Source organism: Pelobates fuscus, chromosome 4 (assembly GCF_036172605.1).
Source record: "Pelobates fuscus isolate aPelFus1 chromosome 4, aPelFus1.pri, whole genome shotgun sequence".
Classification (NCBI taxonomy): Eukaryota; Metazoa; Chordata; class Amphibia; order Anura; family Pelobatidae; genus Pelobates; species Pelobates fuscus.
In genome coordinates, this window is record NC_086320.1 from 95,679,246 (window position 1) to 95,691,486 (window position 12,241).

The 12,241-nt window shown below is 39.2% G+C and overlaps 1 protein-coding gene across 2 annotated transcripts in view; it reads left to right on the plus strand.

Annotated features, from left to right (window-relative positions):
• The window catches only part of RB1CC1 (RB1 inducible coiled-coil 1), a 146,284-nt gene that overhangs the window by 26,305 nt on the left and 107,738 nt on the right, over nucleotides 1-12,241 (plus strand). For both annotated transcript variants that reach the window (XM_063451396.1, XM_063451397.1), the window contains exon 7: nucleotides 11,439-11,609. In XM_063451396.1, coding sequence (XP_063307466.1) covers nucleotides 11,439-11,609 — 171 coding nt within the window. The remainder of the gene's footprint in view (nucleotides 1-11,438; nucleotides 11,610-12,241) is intronic.

Below are 12,241 nucleotides of genomic sequence, written 5' to 3' on the forward strand. Positions count from 1 at the left end.
AAATATTTATTGGTTCTGTCAAGTATGTGGGTAAGTGTGTTAGACTGTATGAGTGTAAGTATGGAGTGTGTGTTTGTTGGTGTGTTCATCAGTGATTGTGTAATACTGTGTGTGCATAGGTTAGTGAGGATAAAGTTTGATTACATTTAAATACATTTTTACTTTCATTTTTAAGAGCATTAAGCACTGCTTATATATGCATAAAACCCTCAAATTGTAGAGAACACGTTTGAATCACACGCTTTTAAAAATATAGCCAGGTCCGGTGCAAGCATTGTTGCAGCCGTAGGCAAAAAGTATTTTGCCGCCTCCACTCATGCAGACTCACACACTGATCCATGCAAACCAACACACTCTCACTGACCCATATACACACACTGATCCATGCAGAGATAAACATATAGGCTCAAACTAATCCATGCAGGCACACACAATGAACCATGCAGAAACACTGACCCATGCGAACACTTACACTGACCTATGCAGACACACACACACTGACCTATGCAGACACACACACACACACTGACCTATGCAGACACACACACACACACACACTGACCTATGCAGACACACACACACACACACTGACCTATGCAGACACACACACACACACTGACCTATGCAGACACACACACACACACTGACCTATGCAGACACACACACACACACTGACCTATGCAGACACACACACACACACTGACCTATGCAGACACACACACACTGACCTATGCAGACACACACACACACACACACACACACTGACCTATGCAGACACACACACACACACACTGACCAATGCAGACACACACACACACTGACCTATGCAGACACACACACACACACACACACTGACCAATGCAGACACACACACACACACTATGGCCCATACAGACACACTATGGCCCATACAGACACACTATGGCCCATACAGACACACTATGGCCCATACAGACACACTATGGCCCATACAGACACACACGCACTGACCCATACAGACTGAAGCAGACTATCACACATTTTCTGACACACATCTTACTTCCATAGCTGTTCTTATGTTGTCTACGCCTGGTGGCCCATCCTTTCCTGTCTCAGCCCCTCTCCTCCCACCCGCTTGCCTCCATGTACAGGGAAAGGAGCAGGCGTGAGCAATTGAAGCGCCCTCACGCTGCTTCAGCATTGGATACCTGGGAGGGGGTCTGGCTCTGAGGGCTGACGTGGAAGCAGCTGGACTGGTGTTCTACCGATCGCTAGTGAGCAGCAATTTAAGTGCTCCCTAGCTCCCGGTAATATGGCCGGCAGCACACTCGAAATAATAGAGGGGAGGCCATAGAGCAAACTTGCACATAAGTCATTGCTGGCGACCCCCTTGAGCAGCGCCCTAGGCGACTGCCTAGTTGGCCTATAGGAAGCGCCGATCCTGAATATAACCCCACAGACACACTTACAGAGTACATACAGCCAACACACCTTACACAGAGTACATACAGGCAGCACACAACACAAGCAGCCAGCACACACAATGACAAATAGACTACACTCAGGGTAATTCGCTAAACTTCAATTTTTTGCAAAATAAATCCAAATGGAAATGGTAAAATTGATGCAGATATACCTGTGTTGTGACTATAGCAATGTTAGAGAATATTTCTAGATCAGCTGTTTTTAACTACATGTTCCATTCAGTGTAATTTGTGAATTCTAAGTTTAGCAAATAGCTCTGCCAATGCCCATAGAAATGGGTAAGTGCCCCAAATCTTTGTGACATACAAGTAGATTGGACTACTACTTGGGTCCCTTGGACAAGTAGATATTTTTTTTTTATTTATTATTCCACATTCCTGAAAAGGGGAAAAAAGATTAGAGCTATTTATTTATTTATTTATTTATATATTTAAAAATGTTTTATTTTTTTTTGTGTAAGACGACTTACATGATAAATGATCGCAGGAGAAAAAAAGCAATGTGGCGTGCACGGAATACTCAGGATTGTAACTAATATTCATTGTTTATTATGAGTGACTAACTTAAAGCTTACATTGCTCCGTGACAGCCACCAGAGGCCGCTTCCATAATTTACACGGAGTAAATCTTACTTATTTGACGCTGGACGTCCTCATGGAGTCCAGCGTCAAAAAAGATTCCCATAGGAAAGCACTGAGTAACGCTTTACTATCGGCGGGTTTGAATGCGTGCGCGCCTCTGGCCACGCATGCTAATTCGGCTCCACTCGGGAGCTGACGTCGATGGAGGAGGAGAGGTCACCAGTGCCGAGGGAGCCTGGCGCTGGATTAAGGTAAGCAAATAAATTGTTAATTAACCTAAACAGTGACTAGGGCTCTATAGAGTTAGGAATGCATATTTGTATTCCTTACGCTATAGTGTTCCTTTAAGTAAAACTTTCTTATTGAGTAGGAATACATATTGTCTATGTTTGTGCTCCACTGGAGCTTTTCATATTGAATACTTACTGGAGGAGTTCCTTGCAGCTGTGCCTTGGAGGTGGTCTAATACAGTATAGGTAAATCTGAACTTTCGAAAGGGAGTTATTAGTGAAGATTTACTAAATTTTTGTTATGTTTAATGGTTTACAGATTTATTTTTTATTTGATGTTGGATTATATATATATATATATATATATATATATATATATATATATATATTTAATTCCAGATAGCACTCTCAGGACTTGTCAAAAAAGAAAACTTCGGTTTTTATTAACTTTCCATAAAAAATCCACGTTTCATTTTGTTACACACAAACTTTAATCAGGATTCCTTTTTGTTTGTGTAACAAACTGAAACGTTGATTTTTTTCTTTTTTTATTGAAAGCTAATTAAAAGCCAAGTTTTTTTTTTTTGACAAGTCCTGAGTGCGCTATCTGGAGTATCTTCTATGCATTTGGCTTGAAGAGAGCTGGGCAAGTTACTTAATATATGTAGTGCGAGATCTTTTTTTCAATTTTGTGTGTGTGTATATGTACATATATATCATAGTAATCATCGCACTGTGGATGTATTGCACACATAAACATCACTTTATCTAAATATGGTACACCTGTATATTTGTGGCAGTTATTGTTATTTGTCCTTGCTGCAGATCATTTTGTATTCAGTATTTGTTTCATGCTGTGTCATATTTACATAGGTTTCTCCATTCTGCATAATTCTGGCTCTCATTTGATAGTACCATCTAACAATCTCTATACATTTTTAGTTCAAAATTAGAGTGTACTTCACATTAATTCATAACATTACACAGAATTGTGAAATACTGCTTTTTCGGGAAGACTCCATATATTTTTGGTCCTGAAAATTGTGTAGATAGTTTATTAACTTTACTAATAATATGAGACCACTAATCATCTGATATTGCATATGCTTGTAGGTTGATATAAAAAATGTAATGTTGACCTCCGTGACAATATAAAATATACTGAGATGGAACGGTCCAAAGTTGCCTATTTAAATTTTTTACCTTTTTATATTATTATTATTATTATTTTAATATTGAAATATAATTTAAGGATATATACACCTGTTATAGTGAGATTTACAAAAGAAAAAAATACAAATGAATTTGTCTTTAAAACCCCCCTTGTGAATGGCTTTTAGTAAACAACAGAGACAAACAAAGAGAGTAAACAAAGAGACTTCTATTTTTTTTTTAATTTTTTTAAACGTGGGTCAGCTTCAGTCTGCAGTGTCCCTTAAAATGTTGGTTTGTCAGATGAGATGAATGTACAGATTGGGCAATGCTAGTGATGATATTGTTTAGCTGCATTAAATGGGATGCCAAGGCTGTGTATAAAGTCTGCATGCTGGGCAGCAGCGTAGTACCATATAGAATAGCATACTTTTGTGTTCTTCTCTTTGCTGTTCAGAGAAAATACATGGTAACCCATCTGTATTTTTAACATAACCTGTATATTCCTATGTAGAATGTCTGATTTTAAATTTGAATAAAGATATTTGTCCTTTGGAATGAACATAAAGAATGTTTTTGATTTAAGAATTCCTGATTGAAATTTCTTTGTTCGGTAGCAATAAATCAACCATGTAGATCATAGAATAAGCTTGCTATATGTTGGGACTTGTTTGAAGTGGAATATAGTTTCTTTCTCTTAAGCATTTTAAATGGTGCAATTATAGAAGACCGTTTCGTTTTGGTAGAATTCAGCTTTTTATTGTAACTTCACTAATACAACCTGGTGAATGTCAATGAATTGTGCAACACCAACTCTTTTCCATTAGGAAACTAATTTCATGAGGAATTAGTGCATTTTCTTATCAGTTCAATTTTATAACTTGTCTGTTGTGTTTTAAAGCATGTCATCCCTCGAGTCTTTTTAACCTGTTTTTAAATTCATTTTTGGGGGTGAGGGGGTGGAAGAGTTATAAAACTAGTTCATCATAGATGTTTTTTTTATGTAATGAGCTTGACTTAGCGTAGCCTTTACCAATAAAAAAAAAACAACACCTGCACTAATTAGAAGCAGCTTAAGTGAAAACACTAATTGGAGACAGTTTCAGATAAGTCAGCTACTTGGGCACTGCATCCTTTTGTATTGTTTCTGCAGCAGTTTTGTTTGTGTGCGCACGCATATTCAGACATTGAGACGTTGTTGGAATCATCTGTATTTTTCTGTATATTTGGTACTCTACTATTGGTTGACTCCTGTGACATGCCTTAGTTTAGGGTATAAATCTGACATTGATCTATATATTTTCATTGGCGTTTTCACATTTTGTGAATGGATTGGCGACATTGGCTAATTGTAGAGCAGCTGGAAGTATGACCTTAGCTAGAAAGGCATGACTTTAGCTTGCATCAGGGCTTATAAATTTGTTTGTAATCTAGGAGCCAGTTAAAAAAAAAAAAAAAAAGGAAATAGCCAGTTTTTTAAACTAACAAAGTGAACATTTTCAACAAAAAACAACACAAAATAACAAACCAAATGGCACACTACAATCACCAGAACCACTGCAGAATAATGCAGTTGTTCTGGTGTCTATAACGCACGCACACGCACGCACATTCTGCACTTTCAGCCAACAGTATCCAGGTGACTCCTTTTCTTCAACTAGATCTATTCTTCCTTGATGCTCAAGTTATGCTCATTCTTGGCAATTTGGTTAAAAACTTTTTGGTTAAAAAGTACAGCACTGTTATAATTTTATTTTAGTTTTTTTTTTAAACTTACAAAGCTTTATATTCAACAACATAAGTATACACACACACACGCCGTCTGCCTCCACGACCCCCCCCGGCATTCCGCCTGCCTCCACGACCCCCCCGGCATTCCGCCTGCCTCCACGACCCCCCCGGCATGCCGCCTGCCTCCACGACCTCCCCCCCCGGCATGCCGCCTGCCTCCACGACCCCCCCCCCCGGCATGCCGCCTGCCTCCACGACCCCCCCCCCCCCCCCGGCATGCCGCCTGCCTCCACGACCCCCCCCCCCCCGGCATGCTGCCTGCCTCCACGACCCCCCCCCCCGGCATGCTGCCTGCCTCCACGACCCCCCCCCCCCGGCATGCCGCCTGCCTCCACGACTCCCCCCGGCATGTCGTTTGCCTCCACGACTCCCCCCGGCATGTCGTCTGCCTCCACGACTCCCCCCGGCATGTTGTCTGCCTCCACGACTCCCCCCGGCATGTCGTCTGCCTCCACGACTCCCCCCGGCATGTCGTCTGCCTCCACGACTCCCCCCGGCATGTCGTCTGCCTCCACGACTCCCCCCGGCATGTCGTCTAGGATTTCCACATATGAAAGCATTATTCAATGGGGGGAAAATCTGACGCTGGAAGTCCTTATGCAGAGCATGAGGACATCCAGCGTCAGATACTGGACAAAAGGTCAGTTTCAGGAAGTCTCTCTAGTTGTTGTTTGGTAGACCGCCACTAGAGGTGGAGTTAACCCTCAGAAACTGCAATAATTACCACTGTAGGGTTAAGGGACATGGGACATTGAACCCAGACCACTTCAATGAGCTGACGTGGTCTGGGTGCCTACAGTCTCCCTTTAACTTCGTACACTCTGACTGTATCAGGATATCGTGGCATGCAATATTAAAAATAAAAAGTGATATTTTGATAATAAAAATTAAATTAAATAATTTGTTCAACCATCCCTGTCTTTTATGGATGTATTTTTTTTTTTTTTTTATGGATTTTTTTTTGTTTTGCTTTGCAACGTGCATTTCAAATTGTAAAGTTGTATGTTTGGAGAATTGTCATCAAAGCTTTAGTTTGGTAATGACTTTTCTTTACACATAACACATTTTCTCTGTTCTTATATAAAATCAATAAATAGCACTTGAGTTAAATGCTTGCTAATGTCTATGGAGCCATTCATGTTTTGTGGATTTCTGTTTGTGTTGGAGATGCTACATTAAGTTTGGAAGCGGGAGGTAGTGTGCAAAACCAAATAAAATATTCTTTAATGTTGGAAATTTGTAATTCTATCTGGAAAGAAGACCCTTTTTCTAAGTGTTTTGTTTGCCTATATCTCATCTCAAGGAAAAGCTCAACCAGAGCAAATGCAGATTTGTGACTGGCTCCAAGGTTTTTTTTTTGTTTTTTTTCCATGGATTAAAGAGATAAAAGCCTTATTGTTGAAATTTGAGAACATTTTGTTGATGTTACGGTCATTTTTAGTTAGGACATTTGGGGGAAAAAACTAACTGCAAAGTTTCAAAAAAATTAGTGTTTTCCTTTTAAATTTAAAATTACCTCTTGATTAAAGTTACTATTGATGGAAGATTTTCCCATAACAGTTATGCCTGTTTAAGTTTGGAAAACCAGAACTGTGCCTTATAGGTTTTTATTTATAACTTGTATCTTCTGTATGTTTTTTGTAATTACTGTCTGTTTATAATATCCATTACCAGTTACCACAGTGCAACAGTCTTCCGGTGAAATTTGATAACTGTTTTATTTTTCATGATATTAAATTTACACAGGTTATTGAAAATGTGACTTAAAGGAAATTATGGTGTAAGGAATAGAAACACTACAATGACCTGCTCAGTGTTTACTTACCTTTTCTCCCTCACTCTCTGTGGCTGCCTCCGCCTTCTTGGATAAATGCATCTATCTTGATGATCTCAGCCAATCCAGTGCTTTCCCATAGGAAATCATTGGAATGTTAATGCGCATGTGCAGCAAAAAGCTGCACTGCATCTATAAAATGGTCTCTATGGGACCATCTGATTCAATAGAAGAGTTAGAAGGACCACTTCAGTTCAAAGTTATGCACTTCAGGGTAAAGAATGCACAAACAACTTATACCCTAATGGTAGTGAATTGGGGATAACGACACACGAGAAGGATTTAGGAATTGTTATAGACGACAAACTAGGCAACAATATGCAATGTCAATCAGCAGTTGCTAAGACCAGTAAGGCATTGTCATGTATAAATATGGGCATTCATCTTCAGGATGAAAATATAAGTTTGCCTCTTTATAAATCACTGGTAAAAATTTTGAATAGTCTGTGCAATTTTGGGCACATGTTCTAAAGAATGATATTATGGCACTAGGAAAGGTGCAGATAATTTCTAATAAAAGGAATGGAGCATTTCAGTTACGAAGAAAGATGATCAAGTTTAAATCTAGTCTGGATAAACGGTGCCTCAGAAAAGATATGGTAGCATTATACAAATATATTCGGGACCAATACTACAAACCATTGTCTGGAAATCTATTCAAAGACAAGGCTATTAGGACACACTGTAGTGGAGCTGCAATCCGGAGACTGAACATCTCAGCTGGAATCCTCTGGAGCTGGAAAGAAGCACCAGAAATAATTGATTATAGCCCATTCCCCCAGTAACTGGAGAACACACAGTTCTGGGAGTCAACTGAGGTTTTTTGTGCCACACTCTGCTTTTATGCACAGACCTCCAGCATGAGGTCTCTATAGAGAAATGCACAAGTCCCTACCAGGCTTCTCTGTGTCTTGGAGATAATGGAGTCCCTGGAAGGCTAACTTAATTATCTCTCCGGTATAGGAAGTTATACAAAATATTACAAAGCAAGTATGATATCCCCGATTAGCTGGTGTCTGAGCTTCAACATATTCAAATAGCGCTCAGATCTGTTTGGTAAAATGGAATCACCATTCGGGTAAAGTTTTGACCAGCCGGCCACGAGGTGATGATCCAAAATAGTTCCCCAGAATTGAGAGCAACGGCCAGTCTACTTATGGGAATTCCCATACGAACAACGAAAAATGCTCCCCCTGGCTTTTGGGTAGCGAATGCTCCCCCCCTGTCGGTACTTTCTATCTCCTGAACACCGTTCGTATAGCTGGTCGGGAAGTTGTACGGGCAGCGGTACAATCTTTGCGGTGGTTTGCGAGATTGTGTAGCTGAAATGACTTCAACGTGCTCGACGACAAATTACCGTGTTAGGGAGACAGCCAGGGCTGTTTGGTGTTCTGAACTAATAACAGGAGGGACCACACATGTTCCGTTTGGTCCATGAACAGGGGAATATGTATAAGTTCAGAAACTTTCCAGATGGTTTCGGGCAACCCCAGTGAATGTTACAAGGTCCGCCACACACACATTTATTCTGGAAGAAAAGCGATTTAGTCTAAGGCAAAGGAAAGTTTTGTTTTTTTTATGGTAAGAACAATAAGGATGTGAAATTATGTGCCTGAAGATCTTTAATGAGCCTTTAGATGAATACTTTCAAAAACATAATACTCTGGGATATCATTTTTTATTAGTTGGGTAGTAGATTCTTGATCCAAGGAGAGATCTATCATTCTGGTCTTAAGAAGTAGGGATCAACCGATTATCGGTCTGGCCGATATTCTGAATTTTCAGCAACTGAATTTTCCGATCAACTCCACCTGAATGATTTTTCAAGTAGAAGTGAAAGTCAGTGCTTGCCTATAAGAAGCCATGTGTGGGCGATCACCGTATTTGAATTGTGCATTTGCAGCAATGGCTGTGCATATGCAAATTTTAGCCAAACAAGATGGGTAGAATTTTGTCAATGACAGTCTTCCTTGGGGGGTAGTGGAGCAGTGATGAAAGGGCGCTTGCTGCTGGATAAAAAGGTAAATTATCTTCACTTTTTTTTTTTTTTTTGGATGGCTCGAGGCACTTGATTGTTTAAAGTATATTGGATTCCTTTAATTAAAAAAACAAAACAAAAACTGTAGATGTTTGTGCATCTAAAGAAACTATGCTCACTGATAAAACAATCAAAATTTTGTTTTTAAAGATAGAAAAAGATTATTTACACTAACCGTTTAACAAGTTAGAGTAAGATTTCTGGTAGCTGATTCCTGAGTGCAAGCATTGTTGAATTAAATATCTATGTATTCACTTCAAAAGAAATTATATTAAATGAACAATTTAGGTTTAAGCACCAAATAATTGGCTTTAAAAGGTGGTTTTGCATGTGGTACCACTGGTTCCAATGGCTATCTTTAGCTGCCATTACGGGAGACGCATAGCACCCGGGGGGGACCGGGGGGCTTGTGGCCCCAACCAATCCCAGAAACGGGACCATGGACAACACAACACTTTAGACAACCCATGGCGGTGCCGAAGACACCGCACCAACATTTCCCTCGATCAAAGGGGACAGGACCCCCTACGGACACCCGGAGACACTGGACCTGGACCCGGGGGGAAGGAAGATGGGACGGGGGACTAAGAACCTCACCTACCTTCTCCTCCCCTCACCCTAACCCACTCAGCCTTGAACTACTTCCTTCCCACCTCATCTTTTCGCACCCTCTCTTCCCCCCTCCACCAATCGCTCGAATTGCCCTTTCAATTCACTCTCTACCCTTCCCAGCAGCTCCTTTCAGCTCCCCTGTCTAAATCTTGCGAGTCCCGTTGTTATCCTTAACACAAACCAGATGTTTGTAGGCCTAGCATTATCTTGATACACCTATTGTTTTACCTTTGCTATTGTTACATGGATATGTACTACAGCTCCAAACAATACCATTGCATCATTATGTTCTCACTTCAAAACTCATGTCTACCCTATAAGATGTTGTGATACTCTCTCGCTCCATATGCATTTTCTGGTGTATGCGATTCTCACATCAATAAACGTTGAATAATTAAAAAAAAAAAAGGTGGTTTGGGTATATGGATAATTATAAAATGAATGCAAGACATGTATACACTGTAGCAGAATTCCACCTTTTTAAAATGCATATTATAGAGGCTCAATGACGTCTATTTTATTGCATAAATAGCTTCACTCCGGATTTTATGATTATTTGTTATGGCTAAACATATTAATTTATAGAAAACAACGAAAGAGCTTCTGTAGCCTTAAAATTATTTATTCATATATAGTTATTTGTGGTGATGCTCCATAGAAATCTACTATAACAGCAAAAAATAAAACCTAAAAGTTTTGGGTTGAAAGAGGAATTGAGGAAGATAAAAAAATAAAGTGCTAGAAAATAAAATAAACCATCACAAGGTCAACTAATAACCTACACCTTACACATACCACGTGTGGTTGCCTAGATTGATTTGTATACAACTGTGGTATTATAAAATAGTGAGTGTGTTGCATAACAAAAGTTGTCCTAATATTCCTGAAGAAAGATCAGTTTGAAAAGCCAATAAAAGGAGTTTGAAAGACAATCAAAGGTGTAGTATACCCCTAAATGTTAGTGGAAATCATTCTAGTTATATCTAACATGCATACATGTGTCAATCAATATGACTAAAGCTTAGCATCTGTAAAAAATATTGTTTGGTTAATACAATTCCAATACAGTGGAACCTCGGAACTCAAACTTAATCCGTTTCGGAAGGCTGTTTGAGTTCCAATTTGTTCGAGAACCGAATCAACATTTCCCATGGGACTTAATGTAAATTTGATTAATCCTTTCCAGACCCCCACAATTACAGCATTTTAACACAAATTTTACAGTTTAATAATGCCTTACATGCATGAAATCATGTAGAAATAAAATAATAAACACAAGTACAGTAAATTAAATAAGAATTTAGCTTCACTTTACCTGTAATTATGAGAGTTGATGGTGTAATTGGAAAGGAGAAGAAAAATTGTCTGGATGGGTATAGGTAACTGTTCTTCTGGCATTTAAATGTCTAAAGTGTGTCTAATTGAACATGTTTGTGGCAGGATTTGTTCGGGTACCGAGGATCGTTCACGTACTGAGACTTTTTTTTTTTTTTTATGCAAAATTTTAGTTTTACTACCGAATTGTTTGAGAGCAGGACCGTTCGAGTTCCGAGGTTCCACTGTACATTGTTTGCATTGTAGTACGTGCATTTGAAACAGTGTTAGAATTTAAAAAACAATATGCATATATATATAAAATCTACATAGCAGGAAGTTCTGGTGAATAGTAATTGGAATTATCATGTAACATTTAGTTGGTAGTTACATTAATGCATCTCTTTCTGTTTTAATTCTAGCTTGATCCTCGATTAATTCAACAATTTTTGGCAGAAAGCCACCAAACTATTGCCAAACTGGATAATCAGAATATGAAATCTATCAAAGGGCTCGAGGATCGACTCTATGCACTCGATCAAATGATTGCAAGCTGTAATAGGCTGGTTAATGAACAAAAAGAACTTGCTCAGGTTAGTACCAACTGCTTTATGTACCCGAAATGTGTTTGTTCAGTTACACCCTTAGCAATGGTTACTAAAATGTTTTCAAACCTCATTTACTGAAAACGACCTTTCTGGTTGGCTCTTAATTTGGTTGTAGGCTAAGTATGCGGGAGTGCTTGTTATTTAGACCCTCTCAAGCAGCAACTCTTCCCACAGCTTCACCACTGACTACTACTCATTCAGTGCACTCTTTTGCTTGCTTAGTTTTAATCTTTACCTTTGGAAGCAAAATATATCTGTAGTGTATTGACCCTCTTGTACAGTGGTCCCCAACCCAGTCATCAGAGCATACCCAGAGTCTAGGTTTTAGGCATTTTCTAATTTTGTTCCAATTAGGATATTCACAAGACCTGGACTGCTGGTGTGCTTTGAGCACTGGCTTATGAACCTCTAATCTAATATTACCAGGTATGTATATTCTTTTGTTTCATGGGATTTACAATGGGATCTTCACAATTATTATCCTGTTTACTTTTGAATTATTATGAATCCATGACTGTGTGCTCAATGGGCAGATACTAATACAGCAATCTTATTTTGTTATCTGTGTGGTTTTATTTTTTTACAAGTGTAATATACTTTTGAGGAGCTGCGGAAAC